Source organism: Rana temporaria, chromosome 13 (genome assembly GCF_905171775.1).
Source record: "Rana temporaria chromosome 13, aRanTem1.1, whole genome shotgun sequence".
In the NCBI taxonomy this organism is placed as follows: domain Eukaryota; kingdom Metazoa; phylum Chordata; class Amphibia; order Anura; family Ranidae; genus Rana; species Rana temporaria.
The window spans coordinates 105,239,625-105,267,121 of NC_053501.1; the positions used below are offsets into that span (position 1 = coordinate 105,239,625).

At 45.4% G+C, this 27,497-nt stretch overlaps 1 protein-coding gene across 3 annotated transcripts in view; it reads right to left on the bottom strand.

Moving 5' to 3' along the window:
- Nucleotides 1-12,795: 12,795 nt before the first annotated feature.
- Nucleotides 12,796-27,497, bottom strand: part of LOC120920735 (high affinity immunoglobulin gamma Fc receptor I-like) — a 152,193-nt gene continuing 137,491 nt past the window's right edge. For 2 of the 3 annotated variants that reach the window (XM_040332978.1, XM_040332977.1), the window contains exons 8-12: nt 26,356-26,511; nt 24,952-25,017; nt 19,599-19,664; nt 18,359-18,384; nt 12,796-13,128 (exon numbers count right to left, since the gene is read on the bottom strand). In XM_040332978.1, coding sequence (XP_040188912.1) covers nt 13,087-13,128; nt 18,359-18,384; nt 19,599-19,664; nt 24,952-25,017; nt 26,356-26,511 — 356 coding nt within the window. In that variant the 3' untranslated portion in view covers nt 12,796-13,086. The remainder of the gene's footprint in view (nt 13,129-18,358; nt 18,385-19,598; nt 19,665-24,951; nt 25,018-26,355; nt 26,512-27,497) is intronic. The other variant, XM_040332979.1, reaches the window with a different exon arrangement.

Sequence of the window (27,497 nt, forward strand, 5' to 3'; positions counted from 1 at the left end):
TGCGTAAGCCGTCTGGGAATACGGAATTACGCTACGCACGTCGCCGTTCGAAAAAATGACGTCTCGGCGCGCAAAGCACGACGGGAGTTAGGAAACGGAGCATGCGCGGTAGGTCCGGCACGGGAGCGCACCTAATTTAAATGGCACACGCCCATTTGAATTGGCCCGCCTTGCGCCGGAGGCCGCCGGCGTAGGTTTTCATCGCAAGTGCTTGGTGAATCAGGCACTTGCGATGAAAACTTGCGGCGGTGTAACGTATCTACGATACGTTACGCCGCCGCTCACCTACGTGAATCTGGCCCTAGGTTTACATACACTGCACTGGTGAAGGCTAAAAAGCCTGAAACAGCTATAAGTAATTTGAAACTAATCGATCTATAATATTAGGCTATAGCTGCACTATATACTGGCTGTTCTGGAAGTAAATTACCCTGTTTTGGGGCATAAAGGAAGGCACCAAACACTGTCCGGAAATGAGGAATAATTATCTTATCTTCTGTTGGCGTTTTTTTTCCCCGTATCCTCTGCTCGAGAATGGATGTACATCGCAGGAATTTTTTTCTTTTTTTTTTTAATAAAGGACTTGTCCCAAGCTGTCAACTGTGTTTTTAAATATTTTTGACACTTTTTTTGTGAAATGGTAGGGGTACAATGTCCCCCGTTAGCAATTCACATAGGGTGGTCGGGATCTGGGGGTCCCCTTTGTTAAAGGGGGCTTCCAGATTCCGATAAGCCCTCTGCCCGCATACCCCCACAACCACCGGGCAAGGGTTGTGGGGATGAACATTGGGTCATCCTCCCCATGTTGAGGGCATGTGGCCTGGTACGGTTCAGGAGGGGGGCGCTCTACCGCCCCCCCTCTTTTCCTGCGGCCTGCCAGGTTGCGTGCTTGGATAAGGGTCTGGTATGGATTTTTGGGGGGAACCCCAAGCCATTTTTTTTTATTTTGGCGTGGGGTTCCCCTTAAAATCCATACCAGACCTGAAGGGTCTGGTATGGATTTTGAGGGGGACCCCTAAGCCATTTTTTTTTAAATATTGGCACAGGGTTCCCCTTAAAGCGGAGCTCCACTACATACCTGAAGTGCCTGTTGCCAAGCAGATCATCCTAATCTGCCACTTCCTGATCCGCGGTCCATCTTCTTTCTTCTCCTCCTCGGCTGCCTCCTGTGGAATGCGAGAGCGGTGTCTTCTGGGACCTTTTGTGTGTCCCAGGAGACATCACCCATTTACGTCACACGGCTCGCGCATGCGCAGTAGGGAATCGAGACGGTGAAGCCACAAGGCTTCACTTTCTGATTCCCTCACCGAGAATGGCGGTGGGGCAGCCGAGACCCGAGCGTTTGCTCGGCTTCTGCTGCCGTCATCGTGGACACCCTGGACAGGCAAGTCTCCTTATTAAAAGTCAGCAGCTACAGTGTTAGTAGCTGCTGACTTTTTTTTTGGTTAATCTGGACCTCCGCTTTAATATCCATACTAGACCTGAAGGGTCTGGTATGGAATTTGGGGGGACCCCCACGCGATTTATTTTTTACATTTTGGTTCGGGGTCTGGTAATGGACTGGGAGGGGGGGGGGGGGAACCCATGCATTTTTTTTTAATGACTTTTATCTGTATTGTCAGGACCCGACAATTCATTATAGCCGTGAGTAGTTTTTTTCCTTTTAGAAATGTCATTTTGTACACGGACTGTTCTAAACACTGAAAATGCGCCACTTTACAGGCATACTATAGACACCCCCCAGGTATGAAATTTAAAGGAAAATTTCACTTTTATTGTTTCACTTTAAGCATTATTAAAATCACTGCTCCTGGAAAAAACGGCCGTTTTTTAAAACTTTTTTTTGCATTGATACATGTCCCCTGGGACAGGACCCGGGTCCCCAAACACTTTTTATAACAAAACAATGGACCAGATTCTCGTAGACTGGCTTAAAAATGCGGCGGCGTAACATATCTCATTTACGTTATGCCGCCGCAAGTTTTACGGGCAAGTGCTTGATTCACAAAGCACTTGCCTGTAAAGTTGTAAATCCTCTGGCGCAAGCCCGCCTAATTCAAATGATCCGGGTAGGGGGCGTGGATCATTTAAATTAGGCGCGTTCCCACGTCGAACGTACTGTGTGTGCGCCGTCCCTAAAATTTCCCGACGTGCATTGCGCTAAATGACGTCGCAAGGACGTCATTGGTTTCGACGTTAACGTAAATGGCGTCCAGCCCCATTCACGGACGACTTACGCAAATGACGAAAATTTTTAGATTTTGACGCGGGAACGACGGCCATACTTAACATTGGTTGCCACTCATATAGCAGGGGCAACTTTACGCGGCGCAAATTTAACGTAAACGTCGTATCTTCACTGCGTCGGCCGGTCGTGCGTTCGGGAATTTGCGTATTTTGCTAATTTGCATACTCCATGGGTGCTCAACCTGTGGCTCTCCAGCTGTTGCAGAACTACAATTCCCATGAGGCATTGGAAGCCGCTGACAGTTACAAGCATGACTCTCGAAGGCAGAGGCATGATGGGACTTGTAGTTCCGCAACAGCTGGAGAGCCACAGGTTGAGCACCCATGGGCCATACTCGATCGGGAAAACGATGGAGACGACACCTAGTGGCGAAAAAAAAATTGCATTTAAGATCCGACAGCGTAAGAGCCTTACGCCTGTCGGATCTAATGGTTATCTATGCGTAACTGATTCTAAGAATCAGGCGCATACATATGACGGCCTAGATAAGGACTTACGACGGCGCACATGGCGTTGCGCCGTCGTAAGCCCTTTCAGAATCTGGGCCAATGCATATAAGCCTTTAAAATGAACACGTTTGATTTCTCCCTTAGACTTTTAAAGGGTGGTCCGCGGCTTTCGAATTTGCCGCGAACACCCCAAATTGTTCGCTATTCGCTATTTGTTCCCAAACTATAAAAAGACATCTTGATTGCGAAGAATTGTGGCCGAAAACCAAATTTGGCTGAAAGGGACCGTCAAACACCAATGAGGCGTGTGGCTAAACAACACAGAAGTACTGAACTAAAACTGAAACCAGAGCTCAGTACACACCTTGGAGTTTCCACAAAAGCAGAACTTCATAAAATCAACATCCACAGAAGAGTGGAAACCACTTTGAGGCAACACATGCATTTGTGTGTGTGCGTCAGTGGCGGCCCGTCCATAGGGGGAGCCCAGGCGCCACCCCCCCCCCCCGCCCCTCCTGTAAAAAAAAAAAAAAAAAATTGCATGAATGTATGTTATTGTGGCCAGCTGCCGCTGGTCTATTCAGATGGCCGGACCTTGGGCACCGGCTAACTGAATAACGGCAGCTGGTTGGCTGTGCGGAAGTGCCTATAAGAGCCAGGAGCTCTGATAGGCTTTCCGAGTACAGCCCTCGTCTCCCGGATGTCTTATGGCATCAATGTGTACAGTGGTGACAAAGGGCACAGTGGACAAAAAAGGGCACAGTGGTGACAATGGGCACAGTGGCAACAATTAAAGGGCACAGTCACATGCACAGTGGCAAAAATGGGCACAGTGGTGTCAATGGGCACAGTGGCAACAATTAAAGGGCACAGTGACATGCACAGTGGCAACAATGGGCACACTTGCGACAATTAAAGGGCACAGTGGTGACAATTGGCACAGTGGCGACAATTGAGGGGCACAGTGGCTGTGTTTGATGGCATGGCACAGTGGTGACAATTGATGGCACAGTGACTGCGTTTGATGGCACGGCACAGTGGCTGCGTTTAATGGCATGGCACAGTGACTGCGTTTGATGGCATGGCACAGTGGTGTGAATTGATGGCATAGTGACTGCATTTGAAGGCATGGTACAGTGGTGATAATTAATGCCACAGTAGCTGCGTTTGATGGCATGGCACAGTGACTGCATTTGATGGCATAGCACAGTGGTGACAATTGATGGCACAGTGGCTGCATTTGATGGGCACAGTGAGGCTGCAATTAATTTTTTTTTTCGTTTGCGCCCCCCCAAAATTTTGGAGCACCAGCCGCCACTGGTGTGTGTTGAGGTTTCCTTATTAGGGCTCATTTACACTTGCTTTGGCTTCAACACACATTAAAGCGCCTACCGCTTCAACATGCTTTTATGATGTGTTTTTGATGTTTTGATGATGCTTCATTGAAGTGTCGGTGATGCTTCCGTGATGCTCTTTTGAAGCTTTGTTGAAGCTTGAGAGATGCCCTGTGTGTGTCGATATCTCATACCTGAAATGTCTCCAAAACAAAGCGAAGCTAAAGCTGAATTAAAACTTCAGGTGCTTCAAGCGAGCTTTGTCCTAGAGTTTTATGGAGGCTTTGAAGACACTTTGAAGCACCATTAAAGCGATATGGGGTATCATTTTTGAAGTAAAGCTGAAGCAAAGCAAAGCAAACGCAATGTGTAAACAGACTGTAAAGCCCTGTACACACGATCGGATATCTGATGGAATCTAATCCGATGGATTTTTTCGTCGGATATTATTATTGTTATTATTATACAGGATTTATATGGCGCCAACAGTTTACGCAGCACTTTATAATATAAAAGGGAGACAATACAGTTACAATACAATAAAATACAAGAGGATTAAGAGGGCCCTGCTCAGAAGAGCTTACAATCTAATAGGGTGGGGCAGGTGGTACAAAAGGTTGTAACTGTGGGGAATGAGCTGGTGGAAGTGGTAAAAGATTAGTTGGAGACGTGATAGGCTTCCCCGAAGAGGTGAGTTTTCAGGGATCGCCTGAAGGTAGCAAGAGTAGGGGATAGCCGGACAGGTTGAGGTAGTGAGTTCCAGCGAATGGGAGAGGCTCTGGAGAAATCCTGGAGACGAGCATGGGAGGAGGAGACAAGAGAGCTTGACAGTAGGAGGTCTTGAGATGAAGTTGAGTTTCATCAGTATTGCCTACACACCATCAGTCAAAAATCTGATCGCGCCAAAACGCGGTGACATACAACACTACGACGAGCCGAATAAAAAATAAAGTTCAATGCTTCCGAACATGCGTCGACTTGATTCTGAACATGCGTGGATTTTTGTCCGATGGAGTTCCACACAGATGATCGGATTTTTCTATCGTTTTTTTATCCATCGGAAAAATTTAAAACATGTTCTATTTTTTTTCACCGAGGGGAAAAAAAAACAATGGGGCCCACACGTGATCGGTTTGTCCATCGGTCTGTTTTCATCGGACAAACCGATCATGTGTACACAGCTTAAGATAACCATTTTATTTGGTGACAGGAGCTTTGACTGGCGTTCAGAGAGCTTTAACAAAGCCTGTCCGAAGCCTTGTTTTGAAGCAAGCCCTAAATGTGATATTAAAGGTTAACCACTACCCGACGGCCGTACGACTTTATACGGCCGCGGGGTGGTTGTCAATCTCTAACAGGCCGTAAAAAGACGGCCTGCGCGCGCATCCTGCGTGCTCGCCGCATCGCTGAGATGCCGATGCGAGTGCCTGGCGGCCGTGATGTCCGCCAGGGACTCGCGATCGGCGGCTACAGGGACAAGACGTGGAGCTCTGTGTGTAAACACAGAGCTCCACGTCCTGTCAGGGGAGAGAGGAGACGGATCTGTGTCCCTTGTACATAGGGACATAGATCGGTCACCTCCCCCAGTCACCCCCCCTCCACCTACAGTTAGAACACAATTTAGGGTACACATTTAACCCCTCCCTCACCCCCTAGTGTTAACCCCTTCCCTGCCAATCACATTGATAAAGTAATTAGTGCATATTTATAGCACCGATCGCTGTATAAATGTGAATGGCGCCAAAAATGTGTCAAAGTGTCCGATGTGTCCGCCATAACGTCGCCATAACGTCGCAGTCACGAAAATGCTGATCGCCGCCATAAGTAGTAAAAAATAAATAAAAAAAATAATAATAATTCTATCCCCTATTTTGTAAGCGCAATAACTTTTGCGCAAACCAGACGCTTCTTGCGATTTTTTTTTCCCCAAAAATATGTAGAAGAATACGTATCGCCTAGACTGAGAAAAAAAATGTTTTTTAAAAAAAATTGGGCTATTTATTATAGCAACAAGTAAAAAATATTGGTTTTTTTTTTGGAAAATTGTCAAAAACGCAGAGGCGATCAAATACCACCAAAAGAAAGCTCTATTTGTGGGGAAAAAAGGACGTCAATTTTGTTTGGGAGCCACGTCGCACGACCGCGCAATTGTCAGTTAAAGTGACGCAGTGCCACAAGCTGAAATGTCACCTGGTCAGGAAGGGGTATATGTGCCCAGTAAGGAAGTGGTTAAACAAAAAAGTTTACATAACAAACATGTTATTACCTGCTCTGTGCAATAGTTTTGCACAGAGAAGCCCCAATCCTGCTTTTCTCGGGTCCCTCATTGGTGCTTCTGGCTCCCTCTTTTCTCTGATTGCCCCCTTGGCAAGCCACTTGCTATGGGAGCACTCGCGCGTGCTTGTTCCATAAGACGCACAAAATGGGACTGAGCTCTGCCCTCGATCTCTTCTGACTGGCTGTGATTGACAGCAACAGGAGCCAATAGCCAATGAGAAGGCAGAGACCCGGGAGAGTAGCTGATCACGAATGGGGAGGGCTGACAGCCTTAAGCCTGGGGGGCAAGTCCAGTCGAGTGGCCCATTGTACCACCAAATCAGCTCACCATCCATGCCCACCAGGTTTTATAACACGTATTGATGTTATGAAGCAAGACAAATATGACACAGCAATGACAGCATGACCCCGATCTTGGTAAAGAGCCGATGACACTGCTCTTTACCCATGTGATTGGCTATATCCAATAACAGCCAATCACATGTAAATGACAGCGGCATCTCCTCACAGTGGAGACTGTACAGACAATTAGGGCACCGATTACAGTGCAGCCCTAGCACTGCCCAGCAAGTGATGTCAGTCTGTGCCCATCAGTGACACCAATCAGTGCCCATCAGTGACACCTTTCAGTGCCCATCAGTGCCACCTATTAATGCCCATCATTGCCACCCAACAGTACCGCCCCAGATCGTTCTCCCATTAGTGGAGAGGAGGGGGAGGGCTGTGCTCTGTAAGACGAAACACACTCTCAGCCCTGTGACAGGTGCAGCTAATATCCCTGTCACAGGACACAGTGAAGCCCCCTCCTGCCGGAGCTGCCCGAGCAGTAGCACTTGGCCGTGTCTGAAAACTGCACATGTGCAGTTCTGAGCTGGCCGCACAGCAGCCCTTTTACAGGGAATCAGAGCAGCCCAGGGGGAAATCTCCACTCTGCCCCCTGGCCCAGCCCGCCCCTGATCACGATCGGGTTCGGGTAAGTATTAGAGGGAGCTACATACTAAAGTTTGTTTTAAGTGTCATGCATAGAATGCATGCGATTATGACGCGGCGACGTGCGCGACGCTGTCATATAAGGAATTCCACGCATGCTTCGAATCATTACGACGCATGCGGGGGATCCCTTCGGACAGATGGATCCGGTGAGTCTATACAGACCAGCGGATCCATCCGTTGGGATGGATTCCAGCGGATAGATTTGCTTGGTATGTCATCAAATATTCGATCTGCTGGAATCCATCCCAGGGGATAAATATCCGCGGAAACAGATCCGCTGGAGTGTACACACCATAGGATCTATCCGCTGAAACCCATTCGCTGGGATTTTTCAGCGGATGGATTCTATCGTGTGTATGGGGCCTAAGAACCACTTTAAGGCCCTGTACACACGACCGGTTCATCCGATGAGAATGGTCCAACGAACCGTTTTCATCGGTCCACCGCTGAAGTGGCCTGATGGTCTGATGTGCGTACACACCATCAGTTCAAAAACCGATCGGTTCAGAACGCGGTGACGTAAAACACACGACGTGCTGAAAAAAATGAAGTTCAATGCTTCCAAGCATGCGTCGACTTGATTCTGAGCATGCGCGGGTTTTGAACAGATTTTTTTGTGTACTAACCATCGTTTTGGCCCGATCGGTCAGCGGTCCATCGGTTCGATTTTAAAGCAAGTTTTAAAATTTTGGTCCGAAGGACAAAAGACCGATGGGCCGTACACGCGGTCGGTTTGGACCGATGAAACTGAACCTCGGTCCATTCTCATCGGTTTTGACCGGTCGTGTGTACGCGGCCTAAGAAGCTCATTTAAAGTGAATAGGCAGTAACACAACTCAAAACATGTAAATTTAGGGCCAGATCCTCAAAAGAGATACGCAGGCGGATCTGCTGTTCCGCCTGCGTATCCCTGTTTCTATCTTTGGAACTGATCCACAGAATCAGTTTCCAAGAGTTAGACAGAAGATCCGGCAGGTGTAATAGTTTTACACTGCCGGATCTTCAAGTGGACCTTCACCCTTTAAAAAAAAATTCTGACATGACACAGAGTCGAGCCATCCTACCGACAGAATGCCGGTGTTTTTTTTTTTTCTCAGCACATACCTCGTTATCACGATTTTCACCTCACGGCAATCCCGCGGGAGTGGGCGTTCCCAAGCACTGCCTGTGATTGACAGGCTTCCGAACGGCGCATACTGCGCGTCACAGGTTGCCCACAGAACCCGAACGTCGGTACACAGGCGCCGTATAGAGCCGCACCGACGTTCGGGTTTTTTCGGCAACATGTGATGCGCAGTATGGGCCGTTCGGAAGCCTGTCAATCACAGGCAGTGCTTTGGAACGCCCACTCCCGCGGGATTGCCGTGAGGTGAAAATTGTGATAACGAGGTATGTGTTGAGAAAAAAAAAAAAAACACCGGCATTCTGTCGGTAGGATGGCTTGACTCTGTCATGTCACAATTTTTTTTGAGGGTGAACCTCCACTTTAAGATGCAGTACCGCGACCGCCGCTGGGGGCATTCATCGTCGAAATTATGCGTCGGGTATGCTAATGAGGAGTTACGTCGATCCTCAAAGCTTTTTTGCGTTCGCTACGTCGCCGCTACGTTAGTTTACCGTCGCTTAGTTACACTTTTGTAAAGCAGCCCTACTTTTACACAGCAGGCGTACTGTGTAAAGTATGGCCGTCCTTCCCGCGTCGAATTTTTAAATTTTACGTCGATTGCGTAAGCCGTACGGGAATACGGAAATACGCTACGCGCCGATCAAAAAATGACGTCACGTCGCGCAAAGCACGTCGGGAAATTTGCGTCACAAGCATGCGCAGTACGTCCGGCGCGGGAGCGCGTCTAATTTAAATGGGACTCGCCCCATTAGATTAGGAACGCCTTGCGCCGGACGGATTTGAGTTACACCGCCGCAAATTTCCAGGTAAGTGTGTTGTGGATCGATACCTAACTTAGGAAATTTGCGGCAGTGTAACTTAAATCTGTTAAGTTACGTTGTGCTGCGGGGCTGTGGATCTGGCCCTTAGTGTGTTTTTTTTTTCTTTTTTGCAATGTGGTGTGCTGTAATGTGTTGTAGAGCAAGTGTATTATAGGGGTACATTGGGGTGCCATTCAAAATGAGCAGCACCACACAGCGCTAGCTCATTTATAGTGTGTTACTGTATGTTGCCCCAACGTGTGGATGTGAATGAACCTGAAAATTCAGCTTTCGTTTTTGACCATTGTTATTATTTGCTGAGGAAATCTTGCAAGTCTCAAATTAATAAAATGAGCAAGTGCGAACAGTAATATCTCATATTCTATTCGCAGACAGGATATCTATTACCGGTAACTGGAAATCCCCGTCACCGCCTAAAATAGAAGAAATCATCACTCATGTTAATGTACAGTGTCAATATGAAAACATGCTTGCTTTTAAACATCTCCAATCCTCCTCTTTCTTGAAATCATGGTTGCTCCATCCCAAGGCCTCCCCTGGCCTTCAATTGTAATCACGTTTGGTTAAAGTGGATGTAAACCCAACATTTTTTTTATTTTTATTTTTTCATGTCACAATGTAGAGTATAAGATTTCCTATGATCTGTGCCCAGTCTTGCCACACAGAGTTAATCCAGCTCTGAGCAATCCTCTTTTATTGTTCAGTGAGATAAAACGGACTTACAGAGAAAAACCTTAGTCCGCTCTTCCCCCTTGATGTGAGTGACAGGTTATTTACATATCTCATGCACTAGCCTGGACACAGGCATTATTTTTTAATTCCCACCCCCACTCCTTTTCTGAAGTCATGTGGTTACTTTTCTGGATTTTGACTGGATGTTAGTGATCATAGCAGAATTCAGTGTAAGGAATACATAGGAAAAAATGCATGTTGACAAGGGGAGTGTATCGGTGGGCAGGGAGTCTACTGACATCACGACTCCACCCACCGAGCTCCAGACAACAGACCCACCCACAGAATCTGCAGTTTTTCAGTTCTTAGAACAGACAGAGGGGAGACATGTGACAGGTAAGGATACATGCAGGAGGCATCTATATCCTTATAGATCAGCACTGTGGCAGTAGTTTAGAAAGGATGAGAGGGCGCTCAGGCGGCTGCAGCATTTATAGGAAGCGCGGCAAGGGCCCTGCTTGGAGCCTCAGGCTAACTCGGGGCCCCAAGCAATTGCTTGGTTTGCTTGCCTTGTCGCGACAGGCCTGTGTACAGTACAGGGATCTTAACAAATGTTGTTGCAGATTTCGACCTTTTGTTATTGTGCAAAGATTTCTTGTGTGTTTCTCTATGTCCATGTGGTAAGTGAATCTATTGGGAGTGGTTTCTTAATTATCAACCAGCTGCTGCACCTGCCGGGCTCGTATGAGAAAAATTGCATGGCCTGCATCCCTTTAGATGTGATTACCTATTGGGAGTATCTCACCAAAGATGACATTTTTGTTGCAGGGGATGCCTGATATCTGATTTGTATCTTAGTGTAGATTTCTGGGAAAATTGGTGAGCCAATCACACAAGCAGGAAATGATGTTTCTGGTGAGTGTTCAGTACACATTCTGTGTACAGAACCCTTCCAGGTGGCCATATTGCATTTTAAAGAAAACTACAGAGCTGCAAATTTAAAAGGAAAGGTCGTTTTTAATAACATTCAATTACAATATGACTTGAGTCGCAATTGTATATGCTATATTATTTTTTTATTTGCTATTTTTTCCCATGATAGTGGAGTTACCCTTTAACCGCTTAAGGACCGCCGCACAACTATTTACATCGGCAGAATGGCACGGCTGGGCACATGGACGTACAGGTACGTCCCCTTTAAGATGCCTAGCCGTGGGTCGCGAGCGTGCCACCGGTGGCGCGCTCACAACCCGGTCCTGTCCTCCATGACCGCGCCCGTGGGACCAGATCGCCGCCGCTGTCCCGCGATCGGGTCACAGGAAGGAAGAACGGGGAGAGGTGAGTGTAAACAAAACAAACCTTCCCCGTTCTTCCTAGTGTTTCAGTGATCGTCTGTTCCCTGTGTTAGGGAACGACGATCAGTGACGTCACAAGCACAGCCACGCCCCCCCCCGCACAGTAAGAACACTCCCTTGGTATACACTTAACCCCTACAGCGCCCCCTGCTGGTTAACCCCTTCACTGCCAGTGGCATTTTCACAGTAATCAGTGCATTTTTATAGCACTTATCGCTGTGAAAATGACAATGGTCCCAAAAATGTGCCAAAAGTGTCCGATGTGTCTGCCATAATGTCGCAGTCACGAAAAAAATTGCTGATCGCCACCATTAGTAGTAAAAAAAAATATTAATAAAAATGCCATAAAACTATCCCCTATTTTGTAAACGCTATAAATTTTGCTTAACTACTAGCCGACCAGCCACCGTCATTATACGGCGGCAGGTCGGCTCTCCTGGGCAAGAGCCCCTAGCTATACGGCGGCTTTTTTAGTGGCCACTAGGGGCGTGTGCGCGCCGCCGGAGGCGCGCGAGCGCCCCCCCCGCTCGCCCCCGACTCCCCTGCGTGTGCCCGGCGGGCTCGATCGCCGCCGGGCACCCGCGATTGCTCGTTACAGAGCGGGGACCGGGAGCTGTGTGTGTAAACACACAGCTCCCGGTCCTGTCAGCAGGTGAAATGCTGATCTTCTGTTCATACAATGTATGAACCGAGGATCAGTGTTTCCCCTAGTGAGGCCACCCCCCCCCCAAGGTAAGAACACACAAGGGACATACTTAACCCCTTCCCCGCCCCCTAGTGTTAACCCCTTCACTGCCAGTGGCATTTTTATAGTAATCCAATGCATTTTTATAGCACTGATCGCTATAAAAATGCCAATGGTCCCAAAAATGTGTCAAAAGTGTCCGAAGTGTCCGCCATAATGTCGCAGTACTGAAAAAAAAATTGCTGATCGCCGCCATTACTAGTAAAAAAAATATATTAATAAAAATGCCATAAAAATACCCCCTATTTTGTAAACGCTATAACTTTTGCGCAAACCAATCATTAAACGCTTATTGCGATTTTTTTTACCAAAAATAGATAGAAGAATACGTACCGGCCTAAACTGAGGAAAAACATGTTTTTTTTATATATTTTTGGGGTATATTTATTACAGCAAAAAGTTAAAAATATTCATTTTTTTCAAAATTGTCGCTCTATTTTTGTTTATAGCGCAAAAAATAAAAACCGCAGTGGTGATCAAATACCATGAAAAGAAATCTCTATTTGTGGAAAAAAAAGGACGCCAATTTTGTTTGTGAGCCACGTCGCACGACCGCGCAATTGTCACTTAAAGCGATGCAGTGCCAAATCGCAAAAAGGGGCAGGGTCCTTTACCTGCATAATGGTCCGGGGCTTAAGTGGTTAATTACTCCTAGGTTTTAAATTTTTTACTTCTGTCAGTAAATAAGTAATTTTTCTCCTTCACTGATGTGCGCTGATGAGGCGGCACAGATAGGCATCTAAGTGGTTAAATGGCAAGGATGAAGCTTTGTGGTGGGAGGGGATGTTTAATTACATTTTTCAGACATTGGGGCCCTTTATGTAGCATTGGCCAGAATACAGGCACCTCCCCAGGCTCAAAAAAAAGTGATTAAAAGGCAAGTAATGGCATTGGCAATTAAAACATGTTGCCTTGGCTTATGCAGTTTGATGGACGGGTCATGTTAAAATTTATCAAGCTTTGGTCTCCGTATTTGTAGGTCCCAAAACCAAAGCCGAGTTAAAAATCAATTCAGACTTTCTGAATCCATCCAGCAAGAGACATCAAAGCCTGGACTTGATCATCTTCATGTTTTTGTTCTGGCTTTAATCTCAGAGTAGACAACCTGCTGGAAAAAAAAAAAAAAAAAAGAACATGATACTTAAAAACATATTGGCTATAATAATTTTTATTGAAGTCAATATAAAATACTGCATATGAATATTTCAAATTTAAATTTCCAGCCAGCAGGTGGCACTCTTAGCACCATTTCACATGTTTACCTATCTGGTCTCAACCACCCTCCTAATAAAGCCTTTTTTTTTCTGAACTCAGTGGGCCAGATTCACAGACGAAGTATCAGTAGATACGCCGGTGTACTTTCAAATTTCCCGCGTCGTATCGTTGTTTTGAATCCTCAAAACAAGATACGACGGCGTCTGGGTTAGATCCGACAGGTGTACGTCTTCGTACGCCTTCGGATCTAAGATGCAATTCTTCAGCGTCTGCTGGGTGGCGATTTACGCTGGGTTTAGCGATTTACGACGATCCACGAACGTACGCGCGGCCGTCGCATTTTCTAACGTCGTCTGTAGTCGGCTTTTTCCGGAGTATAGTTAAAGCAGGTATTTTACGGCGTATAGCTAGACTTGCCATGTTGAGTATGGTCGTCGTTCCCGCGTCGATTTTTTTTATTTTTTGCGTAAGTTGTCCGTGAATAGGGATGGACGTAACTCACGTCCAAGTTTAAAAAATTACGTCCTAGCGACGTCATTTAGCGCAATGCACGTCGGGAAATTTCGGGACGACGCATGCGCAGTTCATTCGGGGCGGGGACGAGCTTCATTTAAATGAAACCCGCCCCCAACCCGCCCAATTTGAAATCCGCCGCCAGAAATACACTACGCCGCCGTAACTTACGGCGCAAACTCGCTGAGAATTCGAATATACGCCAGGTAAGGTACGGCGGCGTAGTGTATCTCTGATACGCTGCGCCGATCTACATGTATGTGGTCACAAAATATTCCAACTGCACACCTTCCAGGAAAATGGCCAATAAGTAAAAGGGTGCTGAAACGATCACCAGCTGGGAACCGGAAAGCAAATCATGTACACATATTCGCCAGCACACCAAGGATCATTTAAAAAACGTCCAAAAATTTGATGCATAATAGCGATCCAAAAAACAACGTTTCGAGGTCACGCAGGACCTCTTCGTCAGGCAAAAGGTCATCTTTTGCCTGACGAAGAGGTCCTGCGTGACCTCGAAACGTTGCTTTTTGGATCGCTATTATGCATTACATTTTTGGACGTTTTTTAAATGATCCTTGGTGTGCTGGCGAATATGTGTACACTACATGTATGTGGATCTGGCCCAAAGACTCAATCTAAAATTTAGCTCAAAAGATTGACTCATTTCCCTACATGCCCCTTCCAGCTTTGCTGGGGGCTAAAGAGAATGTCAACTAAGTTGGCCATATGCAGAATTTTGCATGGAAAATGTTCACTTTCAAAATGCTAACTTGATTTGCTATTGGTTAACGGAAACAAAATGATGATCATTTTCAACTTTAGTGATGAGAAAAAACAAAGACGAAGGATGGAAAATGTTACTTGTTTGTTATTTGATGTAACTACATTTTAAGTGTTAATTTGGTTCTCAGGCCAGAACAAAAAAAAAATCACACTTAAGGTAATGTGCTTGGAAAATTAAAACTTTGTGGCCAAGACTTGTTATTTTAAATGATATATGTATAGGAATGCATGAAGGAACAATACAAGAAAAGGTTTCTACGTCTTCAAAAAGTTTCCACACTTTTTTTTAACTCTAATAAATAAAATAAAAAGTGTGGAAACTTTTTTGAAGAACCCTCGTATAAAGTGTCTGCAAAACTTGAATTATCATTACAGTAGATTCTAAAACATAATCAGGTAGTATATCCACTACAACCCCAATGACTGATGAACATATAGAGCTAGATTCAGGTAGCTCGGCGCCTATTTTTGTCGGCGTAGCGTATCTAATATACGCTACGCCGCCCGCCGCAGAGAGCCCAGAGCAGTATTCACAAAGCACTCGCCCCGTACGTTGCGGCGGCGTAGCTTAATATGGTCGGCGTAAGCCTGCCTAATTCAAAGTAGGCAGGTAGTGGGCGTGCTTCATTTAAATTAACCGTGACCCCATGTAAATGAAGGGCCGATCGAACGGCGCATGCGCGCGCATGCTCAGAATCACGTCGCATATACTCCCTAAGATACGTCGGCTCAATTCTTTCGAGGTGAACGTCACCTACGCCCAGCCCCATTCCCGTACGACTTACGTAAACTACATAAAATTCGACGGCTGTTTCGACGTCCATACCTTGGCATGGGTTGCGCCACCTATAGCAGGGATAACTTTACGACGGACGTACGCCTTACGTAAACGCCGTAGATTACAGCGACGGGCGCAAGTACGTTCGTGAATAGGCGTATGTAGGTCATTACATGAATAGACGCGAGTTTCACAACTCGCATTCGGCGCTCTATAAGTATTTATTCCAATCCAATCCAATCCAATTTACATATTCGGCGCGTAAAACAACGGAAGCGCCCCTAGCGCCCAGCGTAAATATGCACCCAAGATCCGACGGCATAGGAGACTTACGTCGGTCGGATGGGGCCAGAATTCAGGCGTATCTAGTATAGAGAATAGGGTGCATAGATACGACAGCGCATCTGTTCACTTACGCTGCGCATCTGTAGATACGCCAGCGTAAGTGTTCTGTGAATCTAGCTCATAATGTATATACAGTATAAAAATACTTCTAAATATGCAACATACTTATACATTTAAACAAACTTGGATTTGCAATATTCCATCATTGATTTCACATGCAATAAAATAAACCCCATTAATATGTCTGGGAATCCATTTAAAGTGGAGGTCCTGCGAAAATAAAAAAATATTAAAAGCCAGGAGCTAAAAATACTGCAGCTGCTGACTTAATAAATGGACACTTACCTGTTTTTCTGTGTGACAGTGACACTGATCGTCTGTTCCCTGATATAGGGAACGACGATCAGTGATGTCACGCCTACAGCCGCGCCCCCCTACAGTAAGAATAACTCCCTTAGGGCACACGTAACCCCTTAGCGCCCCCTAGTGGTTAACCCCTTCACTGCCATTGTAATTTTCACAGTAAGCAGTGCATTTCTATAGCACTTTTTGCTGTGAAAATGACAATGGTCCCAAAAATGTGTCAAACGTGTCAGATGTGACCGCCATAATGTCGCAGTCACCAAAAAAAAAAATTGCTGATCGCCGCTATTACTAGTAAAAAAAAATATTAATAAAAATGCCATAAAATTATCCCCTATTTTGTAAACGCTATAAATTTTGCGCAAACCAATCAATAAGACGCTTATTGCGATTTTTTTTAACAAAAATATGTAGAAGAATACGTATTGCCCTAAACTGAGGGGAAAAAAACGTTTTTCAGTTAAAGCGACGCAGTGCCGAATCGCAAAAACTGGCCAGGTCCTTTGCCTGCATAATGGTCCGGGTCTTAAGTGGTTAACTGACAATTGTGCAGTCATGCAAATTCATGTCATTTTTTTTCCCACAGATAGAGATTTCTTTTGGTGGTATTTGATCACCTCTCCTTTTTTATTTTTTGTGCTATAAACAAAAAAACAACAATTTTGAAAACAATATATATATATATATATATATATATATATATATATATATATATATATATATATATGTATATGTATATGTGAGGGTGGGACTCTGTGCTATGTGAAAGATTGCTGGTTTACGCCAGATTTTGGAGAGAGAGACACATTAATTGCACAGCTGTGTCTTGGGCTTTTTAAGTCTGACCTGACATGGCTCAGGGCCCCACCCTACAGACAGGAAGTCTGTCCTGGGAATCAGGTGAATTCCCAAATCCCTCTGAGAGGAGTAGGAGGCTGTATGCATGTCTGCAGGAGACAGATGTCATTAATGGTTGAGCAGCAAGACGCTGACAGGAGCAAGCTAGGTGTGTGCTTAACTCTAGGAAACTGTTCTGAGGAATAGAACTTAGGCCTAGGCTAAAGGCCTGAAACTGCCGGATGGCAAGTATGAAAGCCAGGAGGCTAAACTGTTGAGTTGGCAAGATACAGGAATGGTGGAACCCCCTGCTAGGGCTGCTAATGTATTTGTGAACTTTTGTGCTTTTAAATAAAAGTGGGATTCCAGGCCCTTAAAAACTCAGCTCTGGACTGGCGTACTCACTGGAAAACGCACCTATCGCTGGAGTCTAATAACCCCAATCTTACAATATATATATATTACTTTCTGCTATAAAAATCACAGCACAGCCTGGTCGAAGGTGGCACGAACGTGCGCCTCCTACCTGGAATTGCTAGGTCATGTACCTACTACCAGATCCAGCGCAGCAGAGCTGCCTTGCCGCCATACATGTAAGTGATATGGTCGGCAAGTGGGTAAAGCGATTCTAAAAGGTACAACGTTTTCTAAAGGTAAAAAGAAAATCTTCTGCATGCAATCCCCCCCCCCCAACTCCCCATTAAATACTTACCATCTCAATCCATGTGCACAAGAGCAGTAGCTCTCTCAGCTCTCTCTCTCCTGATTGGACAGAGAGGCATTGGCTCCCGCTGCTGTCAATCACAGTCAGTAAAGAGAGAGCGGGACGGCGGGTCTGAGTCAATGGACACACAGATCCGGCTCGGGAGTGAGCATGCACAGGTGCTCGGGATCGGAGCTGCTCTGTACAAAACCACTGCACCGGGCAGGGAAGTAGAATATGTTTGTTATTAAAAAAAAAAAAATTCTTTAGAATTGCTTTAAATGCTGTGAAGAAAGATCTTTTAGATTTTGGCATTTTAAGTCTAAATGCATACAGCCAGCTTTAGAAAGTAAGTAAGAATCTGAATGCAAAAAAAATAAAAATTTTAAAAACTCCATAATGCTTTGGGACACTGTTATCGGGGAAAAGCCTGTATTAAAATATTGCATAACAATGTTCTAAATTTCAAGGCAACAGGGGGCGCTCTGGGTTCTTTTTCCCATGCTTAGCTCTCTATTCTAACTACTCTGATTACAAAAAAAAAGCCTGTTTAAATTAGAGAGAGACATTCCGAAGACAACACTACTGGATTTTATAATGCTTTCTGTCCCTATCGAGGGCAAACACAGTTTTTATTATTAATTTGTTAAATAAAGATATTTTATAAATAAAAAAATAAATAAAAAATAAACATAACATATAAATATTGACCCCAAACCAACCCATTCTAGGTTCTTTTAATAAAATGTTTAATAAAAAAAGAATTCTTAATATTAAGAACAATCCTAAATGACTTACATTTTCAGTGGCTCTAGGTGAAGGAGCTAAAAATGGAAGGAGGAAATATCAAGTTATAAACAGCAAATATTTGTATTTTTCATTAATAGATGTTTAATTGTTATCCTTTCTTTCTGTCAAGTTCAACTTGAGCCAACCCTCTACACATTGGCCCGGATTCAAGTAGATTTGCGCATTTTTTACGGAGGCGCAGGGCAAAGTTTTTGCCCTGCGCCCCCGCAAATTTACTGAGCTGCCCTTGATTCACGGAGCAGTAGCTCCGTAAATTGCGTGGGCGCGTCGGCAAAATGCCCGGCGTAAGCGCACGCAATTTAAATGATCCCGTAGGGGGCGGGAATCATTTAAATTAGGCGCGTTCCCGTGCCGAGCGTAGAGCGCATGCTCCGTTGGGAAACTTTCCCGACGTGCATTGCGGCAAATGACGTCACAAGGACGTCATTTGCTTCAAAGTGAACGTGAATGGCGTCCAGCGCCATTCATGATTCACTTACGCAAACTACGTAAATTTCAAATTCCGCGACGCGGGAACGACGGGTATACGTAACATGGGCTGCCCCTGCTAATAGCAGGGGCAGCCTTACGCGAAAACCGCCGTACGGAAACGACGTAAATTGCGTACGCAGGGCTCGCGCAACGTTGTGAATCGGTGTTAGTATGCAATTTGCATACTATACGCTGAGCACAACGGGAACGCCACCTAGCGGCCATCGCAAGAATGCAGCCTAAGATATGCGGGCATAAGAGCCTTATGCCGCGCATATCTTAGGCTGCAGTCGGCGTAACGAGGTTCCTGAATCAGGAGCATTCGTTACGCCGGGGCAAGTAAGCAATTGCGCTGTGTAACTTATGGTTACACAGGCGCAATTGCTTCTTGAATCCAGGCCACTATTTTTTTAATGTGACAGGCAGACTCCTTGTCCAATAGGAAGCTTAGAAGGTAGGAATGGGTGTGCCTATACTTTTAAAGGAAATAATGAGATTTGTGTTCGTATCTATATTATTATTATTATTATTATTATTATTATTATTATTATTATACAGGCTTTATATAGCGCCAACAGTTTGCGCAGCGCTTAACAAAATAAAGGCAGACATTACAGTTGCATTACAATTTGGTAAAAGAGGAATCAAAGGATTTTCAAAGGTCTAGCACTTGTAATTTTTTTAATTGTAAATAATATATTATATAAAATGTACCTATTGTACCTCCAGACACCCATGATGGGCTGTCGCTACTCACCTTTTTGGCCAGTTTTAAGGTTGGCATAGCATAAGTCTTCATCAGCATTGGAGTTGGTGGCAGGTTCTGATAAAATAAAGAATACCAAATATAATTTAATACTCAGATGAGATGACAATCACTCAAATGGCGCGTACACGAGATCGGATTTTCCTTTGGAAAAACCTTGGATGGTTTTTCCGACGGAATTCCGCTCAAGCTTGGCTTGCATACACACGGTCACACAAAAGTTACCTGAACTTTTGACCGTCAAGAACGCGGTGACGTACAACACTACGATGAGCCGAGAAAATTAAGTTCAATGCTTCTGAGCATGCGTTGAATTGTTTCCGAGCATGCGTTCGCATTTTGCACGTCAGAATTGCTACAGACGATCGGATTTTCCGATAGAAATTTTTTCCGCCGGTGAAATAAAAAAAAAACGGCTCTCAATCTTTTGTTGGCGGAAATTCAGACAGCAAAAGTCCGATGGAGCATACACACGGTCGGAATTTCCGACCAAAAGCTCAGATCGGACTTTTGCTCTCGGAATTTTCGATCGTGTGTACAGGGCAATAGTTACATAGGGCCAGATTCACAGAAAAAGTACGCCGGAGTATCTGAGTGAGTGAGTGAGTGAGAAACTTATATAGCGCAACAAATGCGAACTTAATCGCCTCAAGGCGCTGGCGTCCAGAGTTGTACAGGTCTTTCAGAAGAGGTGGGTCTTCAGTTTTTTCCTAAAAACCCGATGGTTTTCTTCTAAACGGATGGTCTTGGGAAGAGCATTCCAGAGCCGTGGTCCTTGGACCAAGAATCTACGTTCTCCCTTAGATTTGTAGTGAGATTTAGGGATTTGGAGAAGGTTTTGGTTGGTTGATCGGAGCACGCGCTTGGTGACATAGGGTTTTATTTTCTCGATTAAATATTGAGGAGCTTTACCCTGTGTACATTTGTGGGTGAGGCAGAGTGTCTTGAATGTCACCCGGTCCTGTACGGGCAGCCAGTGGAGGGACTGCTGATACTCCGGCGTACTTTCAAATTTGCCGCGTTGTATCTTTATTTGTCATTCACAAACAAAGATACGACGGCTTTTGGCTAAGATCCGACAGGCGTGCGGCTTCGTACGCCTTCGGATCTTAGGTGTAATTCTCCGGCGGCCGATGGGTGGAGTTTGCGTCGTTTTCCAGCGTCGGGTATGCAAATTAGCTGATTACGGCGATCCACGAAGATACGCGTGTTCGTCGCAATCTCTTACGTCGTCGCTAGTCGGTTTTTCCCGTCGCAAACATAAGCCTGCTTTTTCATGGCTTACATATAGAACAGCCATGTTAAAGTATGGCCGTCGTTCCCGCGTCGAATTTAAAAAAAATTGTTTTGCGTAAGACGTCCGGGAATACGAAACGACGTAACGCACGTCGCCGTTCAAAAAATAAGTCGGGGCGCCGTAATTTCGCGCAAAGCACGTCGGGAAATTTTCACATGGAGCATGCACAGAACGTTCGGCGCGGGAACACACCTAATTTAAATGGTACACGCCCCATTTGAATTAGGCGGGCTTGCGCCGGACGGCTTTACGTTACACCGCCGTAAGTTTACACGCAAGTGCTTGGTGAATCAGGCACTTGCGCTGAAAACTTGCGGCGGTGTAACGTAAAGACGATACGTTACACCGCCGCAGATATCTGTGAATCTGGCCCATAGTTACATAGTCTGGTTAAAAAAAAACTAGTTCAACCACTTAGGCCCCTTTAACACGTGCGGACCGTATGTCCGCATTTTCATCCATCCGTTTGCAGATGAAAACAGGACATACATTGGTCCCTATGTGATTGCGGGTGTCAGCGGATGAACCCCCGCAATCACATAGGGACCAATGTATGGAGAGCGGAGAAAAGACAGTGCAGGGACCGCCCTGTCAGCCGACGGCTCAGCAAGGATTTTACGGAGGATCCCCGCTGAGCTGACGGACACACGGGGCGGATCATTACTGATCCGCCCCGTGTGAAAGGGCCCTTAATCTAGTAGTTTTCAGTATATGTAACCAGAGGTCTCAGACTGGTGGCCCTCCAGCTGTTTTGCGGAATTACAAGTCCCATCATGCCTCTGCCTTTGGGAGTCATGCTTGTAAATGTCACCCTTGCAATGCCTCATGGGACTTGTAGTTTCGCAACAGCTGGGGGGCTGCCAGTTTGAGATCCCTGCTGTAGACAACCCTACTGATCGTTCCTGGGAAAAATGTACCAGCCTAGACACAAAACCTTGTCTGGTCCATGGTGTTTCCTCTAAGTTAAACTGAATTCATAGGATACCTTGAGGTGCTTCTCCCCTTCCACAGGCTAAGTACAAGAACTGGCCATTCAACTAAAGTCCTACTCATCATACCAGATGCTAGGTGTATTCCTGGATTCTGACCTTTCCTTTGGGCCCCTTCCTATCACAGTACAAAATCTTGCCACCTTCCCTTCCGAAATTCACCCTTTCCTAGTATACTGTTCAACACCATTATGCTACTCATTCCCTCCCTTATTATCTCTCGCCTCGACTATTGCAACTCCCTTCTCATTGGCCTACCATTATACAGGCTATCCCCCATTTAGTCTATCATGAATGATGCTGCTAGTTTTATTCAGCTTACCAAATTTTCGGAACCCACTGCCCGTCTCTGCCAACCCTTCAACTGGCTTCTGCTAGCTCACAGAATACAATAAAAAATATGAGCAAGAGCATGCAAAGTCTCCACAACTTTGCCCCCAACTACATCACCAATCTCATCTCAAAATATCACCCAAATCATAATCCAAACCAGGTTTTTTTTTTCAGGGGGAACGTGGTGGAACTCAGATTTGTACTCAGTTCCAGCACCTCTGGCTCAGACCCTTGGGGGAGGCTGCTTACCACAATCACTTGTAAACACAGAAGTCCGGTTTCTGTGTTTACAAGTGATAGGTCTGCACTGCTCTGCACTCTGTGTGTAACACCTCTGAACTCTGCACTCTGTATGGAATGCAATCCTGGTATTGAATTGCCCCTTTAAGACCCTCCTACTGTTTGTGAAATTTGACTGACCACACCCACTATTTGATGTGATTTGGAGGATGTGAATGGGTGGAGGGGTTTTGGGGGGTCGTGGTTGAGTTCCAGCACCTATTGTTTGAGAAAAAAAGCCCTGATCCAAACCATCTGCTCCATTGCTTCCAAGACCTCTAGCTTCCTTACCACCACCTCCCATGCTCAGCTCCAACACTTCTTCAGAGCCTCTCCCATCCTCTGGGACTCCCTGCTCCAACCCATTTGGCTATCCTCTACTCTGTCCAGCCTTGGGCGCTCCCTAAAAACCCATCTCTTCAGAGAAGCCTATCTCACCTCCAACTAAAAACTACTGCTTCCTCCATCAGCTCATCCTTCATAGTTTGTGTAGCTAGGTCTTCCCTTTAGATTGAAAATTCTCATGTTCAGGGTGCTCCCAACCCTCAATTATAAAATTGTATTGAAACTGCACTCTCTACTTACTTTTTAAAGAACTGTGCAAATTGTTGGCGCTATATAAATCCTATATAATACTAATAATAATTAGGCAGCGCTGTACTTCCTTATTCGTATGGCACATAATGAGGAACTATAGTACTTATCAAGGTAGGGACAACACAAGGAGGAGAGAGGATTTTCTCCCCGTAACTCCATTTAAAAATGATAGAGATATCCCCCCTTGGATTCTGGAAGTACCTGGACCAGTGGCAGCTGGAAATGAACTGGTGTCACCTTTGCCCTCTTGCTTGGGGAAATGGTTATTTGGTCAATTGGATCTGTGCTTCCTTGTATCGAAGCAAATCAACTAGAATCTTGGTTTTCTAATTTGCTCATTCATAGTTGCCCATTCTGGTTCTTTTATCCCCTCTTGGGACACCAGTGGTGTGAAAGACCCCATCTGGGTGCTTTGAAAGAAAGCCAATTATTTTCTCTAAGGCCCCGTACACACGACCGAGGACCAGTTTCAGCAGACATGTTCGGTCATGTGTACGGCCGATCGGACAGGATTCCAGCGTACATTTGCCCACCAGACCGTTTTCGAGCGGACAAATGTTTCTAAACTTGCTTAGAAACATGCCCGCTGGAATCCTGTCCGTCGGACATGTTCGGTCGTCTGTACAGACTTACCGTACATGTCCGAGCGGCCGCCATCCCTCGCATGCGTCAAATGACTTTGACGCATGCGTGGAAGCATTGACCTTTAAGCGTCGCGCACGTCGCCGCGTCATCATCTTGGCGACGGCACGAACACGTCACCGCGCTGTCTGTCCGCGCGGATTGTCTCTCATTTCTGTATGATGGTGTGTACAGCCATCATACAGAAATCTCCGGGCGGGCATGTCCGCTGAAAACGGTACGGCGGACCGTTTTCAGCGGACATGTTTGCCCGTGTGTACAAGGCCTCAAAGAACTAACCTAGTATTGAAGGGAATGCAGGTTGGTTTCACCATGGGAGGGCTTGTGGTCACCAAGCAATGGGGCATCAGCTTGTATGTATATGATATAAAAAAATATGATGATTACAGTGGAACCTTGGATTACGAGCATAATCCGTTCTAGGAGAATGCTTGTAATCCAAAGCACTCGCCTATCAAAGCGAGTTTACCCATTGAAGTCAATAGAAATGAAAATAATTAGTTCCGCATTTACTTCAATGGCATGCAATACTGTGGCCAGAAGCGGGAACGGCGCCAGAGAGCCTCGGAAACAGACGGAAAGGCCCAAGGACAATTCAGCTGACCTGGGCAAACCTCGGAAAGGCTCCGGAACGTCGTTTTTCAGAGTCTTTCCGAACGGCGCCGATCGCTACGATCGACGCCGTTCGCTACGACTGACGCCGTTCGGCTCCGGCACCCCCCACCTCAGGCCAAATGTGGTACTGCACACCGCTTTGGCCTGAATCCTGCTTGTTTTGCGAGACAACGCTCGCAAACTGAGTTAGGATTTTTTCAAATACAGTGCTTGTATTGCGAAATGCTCGTTAACCACGTTACTCGCAACCCGAGGTTCCACTATAGGCGAATTTGCCCATTTTAAGTCTTTTACCCCCCTCTTAGGACAGCAGCAGTGTGAAAAAGCCCATCTGGGTGCTTTGAAAGTCCATTTTTTTTACACCCATCTCTTGGAGAACTAGGCTAGTACTGAAGGGAATGTAGACCTATTTTTTCCATAGGAGGGCTTGCCTGCTTATGGCCACTAAGCAATGGGGTAACAGCTTGTATGTCTATGATATATTAATAATTTTATAGGGTGAACAGGATTTTTAAATAATTCACAATATTAAGTCATCTCAGTACTGGGTAATTTTATGAACAGAGACAGACCAAGTTCTTTTGTAACCTACCTTTATTTTTAAAATTAACTTTAGCGTAATACGCATCCCCTTCCTGAGAGAGTCCTTTGGATGATTCTGTAAAAACAGCAAAAATAAAAAAATGCATCAAACTCTTGGAATCATTACAAGTAAGGATGAGCTAAGGAAACTGTCACATACAGCAGGCTGCTGGCCCAATCAGCTGCGGCCATGGAATTTCCTGCAGCCGCATGTAACAAAAGGATGGGTATACTTGACAATATTGGGTTTGAATATACCATGTCTTTTTTTGAACTATATATACCCACTTTCTATCTTTTTGTATATACAGGCCCAGATTCTCAAAGGGCTTACGACAGCGCAACGCCATGTACGCCGTCGTAAGTCCTAATCTGGGCCGTCGTATCTATGCGACTGATTCTTAGAATCAGTTACGCATAGATATCCATTAGATCCGACAGGCGTAAGGCTCTTACACCGTCGGATCTTAAATGCATTTTTTTTTTGTCCGCTAGGTGTCGCCTCCGTCGTTTTCCCCGTTGAGTATGCAAATTAGATAGATAGGCGAATTCCCGAACGTACGCGCGGCCGACGCAGTAAAGTTACATCGTTTACGTTAGGCTTGTCCCGGCGTAAAGTTGCCCCTGGTTATATGAGGCGCAATCAATGTTAAGTATGGCCGTCGTTCCCGCGTCAAAATTTATAAATTTACGTTGTTTGCGTAAGTCGTCCGTGAATATGTATTATAATTGTCTCCAGGGCTATGTTTGCCCTTTTACCATGCTTTTGTATTTAATAAAAGTGGCGTCACTGCCTTTTAAAGAAATGTACTTACACTATACCCTCTGTCTGAAAAGTCCAAGGGGGTTATCATATCTGCATTTGATGCACATTTTCCCATGTTAAATTGGGATGTTGGCAACCCCATGCACCCTCTCCCTAACAACATTCCTATACTTGAAAAGTGAGGACTAGGGAAAGTACAGCACAGCATACATACTTGGAAAGTGTGGACTAGGGGAAATACAGCACAGCATATATATTTGGAAGGTGTGGAACAGGGAAAGCACAGCACAGCATACATACTTGAAAAGTGTGGACTAGGGATTGTACAGCACAGCATACATACTTGAAAAGTGTGGACTAGGGATTGTACAGCACAGCATACATACTTGGAAGATGTGGAACAGGGAAAGCATAGCATACAAATTTGGAAGGTGTAAAATAGGGAAAGTACAGCATTGGTTGCCATTTTTGTACCTCCCTCCTACTGAAGTGCTAAAGGCAGACATCTCTTCTGCCTACCCCTCAGTCCAGGTCTGAATGGGGCATTCTACATAGAATAAGACATTCAGGCAGTTGTTTCTTGTATTGTACAGGTTTGTTGCATGTTGCCAATACATTTTGCAAGTCGGAAATGGTCAGGTACTGTACCTGCATCTGGAGGGTCCATTGTTGCCCTTGTAGACGTTGGTGATGGTTTGCGTCTGTACTTAATAACAACAATGATCACTATGATGGTGATGAGGAGGATGGCGAGAATGATCAAACCAGTGTCTCGGATCAATGTAGCATTATCAAAACTGCTCCCTATATTTCGGAGAAAGCAGAACTAAGTGATCACAGGCCTCTGGACAATTCCTAGATGTATTTTTAGAAGGAAATGGAAAGAGCACAAATCATATGGAAAATACAAATCTCACAGCAACCAATCAGCAATAAACTCAGAAATCAGAAATACAATTAAAAACATAGAGTGACATCTCGTTCACATTTACAGGTCATTGAATTTTGCTCATTGTCACTGATTTTGAATATTCAAGCTAATAAACTATGGTTATTGTGACAGAGTCACTGTGGGCGGGGGGGCCCATTAAACCCAGAATCCCTTGGGGTGGTTGGGAAAACCTTGTTTCAGCTCCCCATGCACCTCCTATGTCTAAGTCACCCTGTGTCTCTAATAAGGGCACAGGGTGACCGAGAAATCCAGTCTGTTCTGTACTAATCGGTATATGTATATGTATATATATATATATATATATATATATATATATATATATATATATATATATATATATACCTGTATATATATAGTCTCATTTTGTTGTGTACTCTTTGCTGGGTCGTTTGGGGTGTGGCTATATTCCAATGTTCTATTGTGTCTGTGTCATGAATATGCATCAAGCCTGTCTGCCTACCTGATCTCCATGTGTTCATTAGAGGCAGATCCTGCTCTGGTTCCCCTTTTTATCACTTCCTCTTCCTGTATGGCTCCACCCTAGTCCATCCCAGGAAGCCTATATTAACCGTTGCTCTACAGGTCTGCAGTGCTGTTCAACAGTGTTCCTATGCTTACTTCCTGTCTGCAGTGTATTGCTAGTTCCTGGTTGCAGAGTGCTACGATCATCTTCCGTGTACCGTTTTGGCTTGTCCCCGACTTCCCTGTCTGCCTGTGCCCCTGACTATTTGCATGTTCCATGGTTATCCTTGTCTGCCTGTTGCCCTGACCTCGGCCTGTCCATCACCACTGTTTGTCCTGCTGGCTGCCTCCCCCTTCTCCCTGCGGAGTGTGACTT